At 51.4% G+C, this 10690-nt stretch overlaps 1 protein-coding gene across 1 annotated transcript; it reads right to left on the reverse strand.

The window, feature by feature from the left end:
* Nucleotides 1-477: 477 nt before the first annotated feature.
* On the reverse strand, nucleotides 478-5157 carry LOC115337594 (E3 ubiquitin-protein ligase rnf213-alpha-like). Its single transcript, XM_030005969.2, has 9 exons — nucleotides 4977-5157; nucleotides 4586-4650; nucleotides 3977-4121; nucleotides 3413-3554; nucleotides 2785-2958; nucleotides 2285-2418; nucleotides 1542-1699; nucleotides 1075-1277; nucleotides 478-526 (listed from the first exon to the last, which is right to left on the reverse strand). The coding sequence occupies exons 1-8, from the start codon at nucleotides 5155-5157 to the stop codon at nucleotides 1185-1187; spliced, it is 1092 nt and encodes a 363-aa protein (XP_029861829.2). The 3' UTR covers nucleotides 478-526; nucleotides 1075-1184.
* Nucleotides 5158-10690: the final 5533 nt, after the last annotated feature.

Raw genomic sequence — 10690 nt, forward strand, 5'->3', positions numbered from 1 at the left:
CTTGGGCGAAACTGAAAATGCCAGCCCATTTCTGGGCGTTGTCTCTGGAGAGACCCGCTTGTCCCGCTCCAGAAAACATTCTGGCGCCGTCAAGCGTGCAAGGAGAAATTCCACCAGAACTAAGCAATTTGATGAGGGTGAAACATCCACCACTCTTTTTTGGAGCTGCTTCACCACCGTGTTGCGATAACGAGGCAGGACCAGGAAGGAGGGGACAGTTGGAGGATTTGTGACTCCAGCTCCCCAAGAGGAGGGTGGCTTCAGTTCACCTGACCTACAGACGTCAAGAAGTTCGCTTGCGCTACCGTCAACAGAGAGCGACTGAACTTACAACACGCTGTCTAGGAGTTCCTTCTTCTTCTGGTAGAACTGAAGCTGGTAGTTGTCCAGACTGATCCACTCCACCCAGGGCTTGATGGACTTGACACTTTCGAGCCACGCTATGCAGGCGTCGAAGGGCAAAAGTCCATTTTCGGAGGGCCTGCACTTTCTTCAGGAGAATGTTCAAAGCATCGAGGGTGACAAACTGAAATGACATTTGCGAAGAGAGAGAAAAAGAGTCTAGGTAAAGAAACTGACCTCGCTGGTGGGTGGCACAGAGGAAGGGACACCGCGTGACTAGATGCTAGTATAGCTTTTGGAGTAGTGTCAGGGATACGTTAGAAAGAAATGGACTTTTATGGGTGAAGTTGTGGCACCCGTAAACCAGGAAGGGGCTTAATGAGCCTAACTGCGCCCTGGAGAAAGAAGGATCTTGGAATCACCGTGGGGAGTCTCAAAAAAACTTAGCTTGCTGCTCGAAGCAATAAGCGTCTTCAGAGGGATGCGGACATCTCCACACGGATGGGCAAGCTAAGGAGCTGGAGCCCACCACTGAAGCACTACACAACGAATCCCGCCCACCTCGAGGGTCAAAGTGTCTAAGGGGACTTCAACGGGATACCCAGACTGACACAAACACAAGGACTTCTTACTAATTACACAGTACGTAATTAAATGATGGAAGTTGTGAAGACCACCGTGTTCAAGAGCCGTAGAAGAAGGGTTAGAGGGCAAACGCAGCTCTTTCCTCACCATTTCTGGGGTCGTCTTCTCATACATCGCCTGCAACTCGCCTACGACGGCATCGTTGCTTTTTGCTATGTCGACGAAGAGCTGATAATCGTCTCGGAGGTAGAAATATTCTACGTGAAGCCAAACTGGGGAAAAGCCCATCTCCCTCCGCCCACGGAAGAGCAGAGTTGTGCTGCGTTGGCGAGGAAAACTTTTGAGAGAATCTGCAGGTAAAATAAAAGGCGTTATTTCCGCTCAAAGCAAACAGCAAGGGGACTAAGGCGGGATGCTCAGCATTGCTGTTGTATCCTGTATGAAGTTTCCTCATCAAAAATAGTCCTCGAGGTGGAATTAAGACTGAATGTTCACAACAGTTGAGGAGTAGCACAAGGGAGGGTTTATCGAAACATCAGATTTGGCCCGGAAGGATAGGACTAGGGCCAAAGCCAACGCCAGTTGAAGACAGTGCTCCACCTAACCCTACTCACCTCATAGACAGAGAGATCTTGTCGAGGAAAAGCCATCCTGAGAAAGTCGTCGGTGTAGCAGCGTAGCACACCTAGATTGCTGCCGTCTGGCATCAAGACGTTCTTGATGAAGGCTTGGTAGAACCTGACCACTTCCTTTGTTGGCTTCTTGGGCTTATCTAGAAGGGACAGCCAAGAGAGTTAGGGCTGCTTAGCGGAAAGTGGGAGCTCCTCATTAAGACCCAGGTGGTCGTGTGGCCAAGTGCAAGGCCACGGGTGAAGAGGCAGAATGCCTCCATTGGAATGATATAATGTATATCAGAAAGATACGATGTGTATCGGAAAGTTACAACGTGTATCGGAAAGTTACGATGTGTATTATGATACATCATATCGGAAAGATACCACGTGTATCGGAAAGATATAATGTATATTATGATACATCATATCGGAAAGATACCACGTGTATCGGAAAGATAATGTATATTATGATACATCATATCGGAAAGATACCACGTGTATCGGAAAGATATAATGTACATTATGATACATCATATCAGAAAGATACCATATATATCGGAAAGATACCATATATATCGGAAAGATACCATATATATCAACATAGACATAATGCAGAAGAGACGCACAACACATTTCTGGGCCATCTGAGTGAGGAACACAGCCCCCATGGTTCCTCCTACTAAGGATGGAGATTTTTGGCAGCTTCGTTGGGTTAAAGCTCGCCCTGGAAAGTCTGATGTTACCTTTCATATGATAGACCTTCTCCCATACGTCGTCCAGGTAGGCTTTCAAAACCCAACTGAATGGGAACCGGCAGAAGAGGGAGGTGTTGGGGTCTTCCGTCATGGACAACACGGAAATCTTAGCATCTGCCGGCCTTGAATTCAAACAGCGCAGAAAGAAGCATTAAATTGTGCAACAGACCGTAGGTGTCCAGGGGCGGACCACCTCAGGGAAGTTCCCAACTCCCACTGATATGTGTTCTCTTTAAAGTTCAGAAACCCGGAGAGAAATGTGGTAGGAAAGTCAGGGAAAACTGGGCAAGAGCAAGGAAGGAGCCAATTTTGCTGGCAGCTTAAAACAACAGGGAAGTTTTGGTGCCAGTGGCTTGACATGCAAGACCTTCCGTGGCTAGGTTATCAACATCTGCACCTCAAGCACGAGCTACTGTTTCACTACTAACACCAGCTTTTACTCTCCTAAGGAAAACCACCTCACTGTACATTTACACCCCATCTCTTACTTGCTGGTGTATTTAATTTTTAGGACTGTTGCTTCTTGGAACATCTGGAGCCACAGTTCCGCGAGTGGAGCGCCTTGAAAGATGTGATCCAGGTTGTTGTTGGCATCCACCACGGCGAGAATTTGGGCAAAGACGTTCGCCACAATGTCTTCCAGGTACATCCAGAGTGCTTGCCTGAAAAAGGAGGTGACGCGGCTCATCGCGTCGCTTCCCTGCCTCCCACCAAGAAACCCTCCTCTGCCCAGGGGACAGCGTCGGTCTTGAAGACCCACCAGTCAACCAAGACAACCCAACCGCTTCTGAAGATGCCAATCGTGGACATCCAGGCTTGAGACTAACCATCCTCGCCTATCTCACAGTCAACCAACGTTGTTTTGCTTCCAGGAAAGCCCTTCCAAAAGAAGCTTCCTCAAAATCGACAGTGCTCTTAATTAATTTTTTGCTTTTGAGACCGACTGTGGCCTTTCTGCAAGCCCCTACCTTGTTCTAGGCTGGTAAAACCCCCCCATTTAGACGCTTCTTGGTTGTCGTGTCTTGGTGTTTAAGCAAGGCGCCTCGCGCTTCACGCGGAGCCATTTTAGGAACAGAATGACTTGACATTAGGAAGGTGGCCCACAGCCAGCACTACCTGAACGATGTGTCTTCCAGGATGAAGCTGGTAGAAAGAGCCCGGCGGAAAATCCATCCCCTTGGCTCGTGGATCGGTTTCTCTCGTTCTTGTAGGAGGTAACAAATTCTCTTCTTCAGGATGGTCATAAAGTGGCTGGAAACTAATCACAAAAACGCCGCTGGTTAAAACCCTCCCGGCGCTCATCTCCAAGTAGGAGAGACCATCAAAAACCTACAAGGGATTTTGGTTGCCAGTTTTCCACTCAAAACTCACACCACCTAATAATTTTTTATCAGTCCAAGCAGAAATCAGCTTCCACTGGGAAGTGATATCTGTCTGGGATCATCTACCAAGGTCTGCAGCAAAGCTTTGGGGTTTAGTACAGATTCCGATCATGCACGTGAGGGACTGTGCAGGGAGGTCCCATGCAACCTCACCCTCCGTCTCCTAGGTGCTTCTCCACCCACGATGGCTTTGAAGGACACCAGAACTGGCTCTTAACCTCTTGGTTGTCTTATTCCAGCCGCACACCTTGCAACGCGCAAGAAGGAGCCACTTCTAGTTCTCTCTACTCACACGTACCGCTACTCTGACTGTGGAAAAGCAAGTTGTGAAGGATCTTGATTCTCTCCGTTGCACGCTGGCTGTTGTCCTTCTTGTCCTCCAGCTGGATCACGGCCTTCTGGATGCTCCCTTTGATCATTGAGTCCACATCAAGGAACTGCGGCTAGAAAAGACTGGAGGTGAGTTGCTTGCTTGACGTTACTTTGCTCTCATTTGCCTGGGGACGCTCGTCCCGAGATATCATCTTCTCCAGAAATTAGCACAGTGAGCTCCAAGGTCTGTACCCATCTCGCCATCCCAACAAACCCTGGTTAAGTTGGTCCTCAGGGCACAGAGCACTGCTGATGTCCCCCCGTAAGGGACACGGCTTTGTTGATGGTGACAAAAGGCTCCTGGTCTTTGGCCAGTCACTCACAGTGGGGCTGGGAGACCACCACCCTACTTCAACCTCACAACGGTGACCCAGGAAGACCTGCAGCTAATTCTTTCCTGTGACAAGGTACCAGCCCAAACAACGACCTTCAAAGCAGATCCCAAAATGTCTGTTGATACCCAAAGCCAGTTCTTGCACAATGACAAGTGACTAAATGAGGAGGAAAAAATAAAATAATAATAAAAAAATCATACATTTTCGTCCGGGTAACGACCTGACATGGTGAGGCTCCCCAGGGCAGCAGAATCCTCCGGAGAACCTGAAATCACCATTAACCATGTAACTCAGCTGTTAAAACCCCAACAAGAGCTACTTCCATCCACGGGAGGCATCAGGAGTGCCTTGACAATCAACAGGGAGAAATAAAGCAGCACAGGGTGGAAGCTACCCAACTACTTGGTGTCAGCTTCTTGATGACATGAGACCCTCGGGCTTGGGGAGCAATTGGCCGGACACCTCTAACCAAGAACATGGATTCAAGAAGCCACCCCGAGTTGACTTGTGGGACATCGGAGGATGGGGCAGTGGGTTTCTGGAAGGGAGAGCAGTGGGGAGACGGTGGGTTTATGGTGAGAGAGCTCTTACCTGCTGGGAGATGCTGCTGCAGGGAGCTGCTCAGGAAAATCTCGGCAATGGTCATTTTGGAGAGGTGGCCGAGATTGGCCTTAAAGTTCTCTGGGGGCATCAGGTCATCCAAGTGGATGGACTTCCACTTGCCTGGAAAGGCAAGAGGACGGATGAGTCCACCCGGCTCTCTTTGGTGCATCAGCGTTTGGAAAACCGGTGGTGAGCTCGGTCTGCTCGGATTCCGGCAGGGGTATCGGTACTACCTCCAAGTACGGGGGGGGGGGGGGGGGGGTGTTACCGGTACTACCCCGGAGCACTAGTGGGGGTATCATTAACACCCTTGAGTACCAGTAACAGTACAGGATCCCGTAGGGGACACCAAGTCTACCCCACCCGCGTGGGTAGAGAGGCTAGGTTTAGCCCGGAGCACCAGTAGGGACAGCAGGTGTACCCCGGGGTACCAGCAGGGGTACCGCTACTACCCTGGAGTACCAGTAAGGGTACCGGTGACGTGCGGAAACGGACTGCACAATCAGTGCGATTGTAAAGTAGGTATGTTTATTCAGCACTGGGCAGCACGGGGAGTAGTCCCACCAAAGTCGTGCGTGCCTGACTCGGCAGTTCATTTCAAGTTTATACGGTCAAGTGTTACATATTCACAATACGCCTACATATGGATGACCTGTCCCCGCTTCATATTAAATTAGCTCCGAGAGGTCATTTCCATAGTCTCCTCTAACTGCGCTTGCGCAGTGCCTCTTTATGGTGGTCGTCTGGTGGTCGCAGAGATGAAGATAAGACGACTCCTCTTCGTCACCGCTAGTAACTTTTTTCCTTGGGCAGGCTCAGTGATTTCTTGGTATTCACCCAAGCCGCAAGACCAGTCTTAGCTGGCTCTTGGGGCCTGCTCCTGCTTCTTATCAGGAACTGTCTCTACCTTATTGGCTGGTTCTTAGGACCAGCTCTTCTTATCAAGGACTGTCTCTATGTCAGCTAATTTCAACAATGTAAGCGCTAAACATCATCTTCATCCCCCTTTATTATATCTACTGAGATTCTTTTGACTCCCCTTGTCTCACTGGTACTACCGCGGAGCATCTGGAAGGGACACCAGGCCTACCCCCGATGGTCAGGTAGGGAGGCTGGTCTACCTGTCCGTGCAGTAGGACAAACAGGCCTACCTGGAGCATCATGTACGGGTACCAGGCTGATGCCACAGGTCAGGTAGGGAGGGCGGGTCTACCCCCGATCGCCCATTGTGACGAGGTGTACACCGAAACCAGTGAGGGTCCCGGTACTACCCCGGAGCGTCATGTAGGGACGCCAGGCCGAGCCCGGAGCTTCAGGTAGGGAGGCCAGGTCTAGGCCACAGCACCAGTAGGGAGGGCAGGTGTACCCCGGGGTAACAGTAGGGGTACTGCTACTAGCCTGGAGTACCAGTAGGGGTAACGGTACTACCGGGGAGGATGAGGACCACTTCTATCCCACCCCCATGGTTAGGGAGGCCAGGTCTACCCCACCCTCGCCGGCAGGGAGGCCAGGTCTACCCAGCTTGCGCTGGCATGGAGGCCAGGTCTACCCCACCCTTGCCAGAAGGGAGGCCAGGTCTACCACATGTGTGCTAGTAGATAGGTCAGGTCTACCACACCCCCGTGGATATGGAGGCCTGGTCTACCCCGCCCGTGCCGGTAGGGAGGCCTGGTCTACCCCGCCCCTGCAGGTTGGGAGGACAGTTCTATACCGCCTTGCAGGTAGCAGGCCAGGTCTACCCGCCCGCACGGGTATGGACAGGTCTACTCTGTCCTTGCAGGTAGGGAGTCCAGGACTACCCCGTGCGGGTAGGGAGGCCAGGTCTACCACGCCCTTGCAGGTAGGGCGGACAGGTCTCCCCACCCTTGCAGGTAGGGACGCCAGGTCTACCCCTCCCACGTGGGTTGGGAGGCCAGATCTACCCCGCTCGTGCCGGTAGGGTGGCAAGGTCTACCCTGCCCTGCCGGTAGGAAGCCAGGTCTACACCGCCCACGTGGGTAGTGAGGACAGGTGTAGCCCGCCCCTGCAGGTTGGGAGGCCAGTTCTATACCGCCCTTGCAGGTAGGAGGCTGTGTCTACCCCCCCCGCGCAGGTATGGAGGACAGGTCTACTCCGTCCTTGCCGGTAGGGAGTCCAAGTCTACCCCAGCTGCGCGAGTAGGGAGGCCAGGTCTACCCCGCCGCGCCAGTAGAGTGGTCAGGTGTACCCTGCCCACGCGGGTAGGGAGGACAGGCCTACACCCACCGCTCAAGTATGAAGGCCAGGTCTACCCAACCCGCACCGGTAGGGTGGTCAGGTGTACCCCGCCCACGCGGGTACGGAGGCCAGGTCTACCCTGCCCGCATGGGTAGGGAGGACAGGTCTATCCTGCCTTTGCCGGTAGGGAGGCCAGGTCTACCCCGTCATTGCCGGTAGGGAGGCCAGGTCTACCACGCCTTTGCCGGGAGGGAGGCCAGGTTTAACATTCCTTCAAAGATTGGGAGGCCAGGTCTACCCCAGTTGTGCTAGTAGGGAGGCCACGTCTGCCCTGCCCACGCCAGTAGGGAGGCCAGGTCTACCACACCTGCGCTGGTAGGGAGGCCAGGTCTGCGCTGGAGCATCAGGTAGGTATAAGCGGCCTACCCAGAGGGTCAGGTAGGGAGGGCGGGTCTACCGCCCGCGCCAGCAGGGACAGCAGTTGTACCCCGAAGTACTAGGGTGTATTGGTACTACCCTGGAGTACCAGTAGGGGTAAGGTTCTTACTGGGAGGATGATGTGGACACCAGGTCTACCCCAGCGCCATGGTTAGGGAGCCCAGGTCAACCCCGCGCTTGCCGGTAGGGGGGCCAGGTCTAACCCAGGGGGCCAGTAGGGAGAGCAGGTGTACCCCGGGGTACCAGCAGGGGTACCCCAGGTTACGAGCAGGGGTACCGCTAGTACCCTGGAGTACCAGTAGGGGTAACGGTACTACCCGGGAGGATGAGGTCGGGACGCCAGGTCTACCCCACCCCCATGGTTAGGGAGGCTTGGTCAACCCCGCGCTTGCTGGTAGGGAGGTGTAAGAGTCGGTCAGAAAATCAGCATTGTCTCAACATTGTCATCAGGAACATGAACAGTACATTACCTGACAACGGCCTGTTTGGAGCGCAGCAGCCAATCCCAAGGACAGAATGTGCAGTACAAGGCTCCTGGAAGGTACCTGGCTAGAGCCGTTAGAGGTAACCGCATAGCTACTGTCAAAAAGGATGGATTGCAACTGTTGCCATAACACGATGAAGAAATCATGAACTCTAGACGAACTTTGCTTCATTATAATACCAAAACACACCTCCTGGTCGAAGGCTACCCGCCTCCAAGACTTACCACGCCTCAGACACTGACCCTGCGCCTGCGTGATAGTCTCGCTTGAGAAGGGCGGAGATATGATAATTGTATTCTGAGCAGGGTGGAGACTCCTGAGGCAGAGGTGGAGCAAGGTGTGTTACTAAACATAAAAGACGACTTCTAAACAACGGAATTTGAAGCTCCCCACAAGGACCACAACGATCGACGACGCAGCATTAGCTGGACCCGGGACCCTTAGGACGTCTTGAGATCAGCGGTGGTAGCTATAACCTCTTTTTCTCCTCTCTCTAAACTTAACTTTACTTTTCTCCTTTCTTTCACCCATCTCTAACTATCGCGTGGCTCTTCACAGGCAATACAATAAAGTTTTACTGTGTGATTACTGCTCTCCCCTTTGGTGTTGGTCACCTTAATTTTGCACTTTCGAGATCGTAGCAAATGAACCATCACGAGTCCACCGAGTGGACCGTGACATTAAACTGGCGTCACGGACAGGATCCTGACAGACAGAGGGGTGCAGGTTTTGTGCGGTTTGTAACAGGGGAAGAACGTTTCGTTCCAGCCGCACCTGGCCCTACACCTGAACGGGTGAGAGGTGTCCAGAAAGCAAGGGGGGCGATTCGGGATTCCCGCACACCGCACACACCTCAGTGTATATCACCCCAAACTTGAATTGAGGGATCTGTCTATCAGGATCAAGAGAAGGATCTCCTAGTGCAAAAGGGGGAACTGTCCTCATTAGATGAGGTTGACTACTCGGGGAAGTTGAAGGGACAAGCAGAGAAAGTCTGCACTTGTGAGCAACTAAGTTTTGACTCCCCAAAGTGAGATTTTGGTCCCTTCAGCCACTCAGGGAAGAGGAGGGCGACGCAGCAGCTGTTGCGTGTGTGGTGTAACTAAGTTTGACCCCCGAAGTGAGTTGGGCCTTTGCAACAAAATGAACTGAAAAGAATGGTTATCAAAACTCTCCATCAGTAAAAAATCTTGACTCGTTTTATGCACTCTTGGCAAAGTATGGAGCTCGACCCTCCCCGCTGGGAAGAGTGGGCTCGAGACAATCGGGCAAATTTACAGAGTGTAACAGACCGAGTGATTTCTATACAGAATGAGGCTAGATCACGGTCAGGCAAAGGCAAAGCGATAATCTGTGCAGTTCTTGGAGCCAGCCTGGTCGCAGCAATTGAAGACCGCTATAAGCGGCGTAGCCAGGAAAAACAAATCATAGAATCCCTTGAAAATTTGGTACAACTTTGCAGAAAACAACCTCCAACCTGGAAGAGCAGTTAGCAGAGAGAAGAAGAGTAATTTGCGTGTACAAACAGCAAGCAGAGGAAAGGAGGAAGAAAATCGCTGTCTAAAAGATGCCTTGAAAGAAAGAACTTTCAAAGTCTGCTGAATCATTGAATGAGATAGAAATGAAGATGGAAAAGATAGGTATTTGGCAAATAAGTCAGGTATACCTGCAAAAAGAGCTAGAGGAAGCAAGGAAATGCTTCAGGGAAAACCCCCAAGTGAGGCCTTTGATGAAAGCAGAACATGCTTATATAAATGATGAGGATAATGACCCTATATTACAACTAAGAGGATACCATACACTCCCACTGAATTGGCCAAAATGAAAAGAAATATGGGCGCCTTCCCAAAGAATCCGAAAAAGAGTATGTGTGGTGTGTATCTTTAACTGGAGGGGACCAAATCCAGTTAAATGAAAAGGAAGCTAGTGGTTACTGGGGCCACGGTGTCTTTTTAACAACAGGGGATGGACGTGCCCCGTGGTCCGTAACCCAGCGGGCTGCCTATTGGGCGGAGGGCTGAACCCTTTGACAGGGGGATCCCCTAGCATACACAGGCACAGTTGATCAATTGCTAGAAAGTGTGCACAAAGCAGACTGCCTGCAAATGATACATGAAAGGAAGTTAGTTCCCGGATGTGAATCCCCAATGATGTTGCCGGTGAATCCTGAAATCAGATCCCTTGTAAGGGGACTCCAGAATCACTCAAATCTACCAGGATTGTTCTCCAAAGGACCACAGTGTCTTTAGACCCTGTAGAAAAGTTGGAGAGCTTTATTAAAGGCAAAAGAGATGAAACTAATGTTGGCACCGATACACCTTTTAATCATAGCTCGACTTCTTCCCACTCAAAACATAAAAGGATGAGGACATGGGGAGATGTAGCACAGCAATTGATAGATTATAGCAGAAAATACGGTCCTGTGAGAACTTTGGAGGAGAAACCTAAAGGAATCCGTCAAGCGACATTGGACGCAGCAGGAGGATGATGTGCACCGTTGGATTGTTGCATGCTGGAGTCAGTTCTGGTTCCATCACTACTGCGCTTTGCTCAGTTTTTATCACAGTTCTTCTTGCATCTAAG

This window comes from Aquila chrysaetos, assembly GCF_900496995.4.
Source record: "Aquila chrysaetos chrysaetos chromosome W unlocalized genomic scaffold, bAquChr1.4 W_unloc_5, whole genome shotgun sequence".
Taxonomy (NCBI): Eukaryota; Metazoa; Chordata; class Aves; order Accipitriformes; family Accipitridae; genus Aquila; species Aquila chrysaetos.

Excerpts from the sequence above, each read along its gene's own strand:
- LOC115337594 (XM_030005969.2), bottom strand. The coding sequence starts at position 5,157 with ATGCACCAAAGAGAGCCGGGTGGACTCATCCGTCCTCTTGCCTTTCCA. Across the intron at positions 4,651-4,976 it reads GCAGCAGCATCTCCCAGCAG|GTTCTCCGGAGGATTCTGCT; the intron begins GTAAGAGCTCTC and ends TGGTGATTTCAG. Across the intron at positions 4,122-4,585 it reads GTCGTTACCCGGACGAAAAT|CCGCAGTTCCTTGATGTGGA; the intron begins GTATGATTTTTT and ends AGTCTTTTCTAG.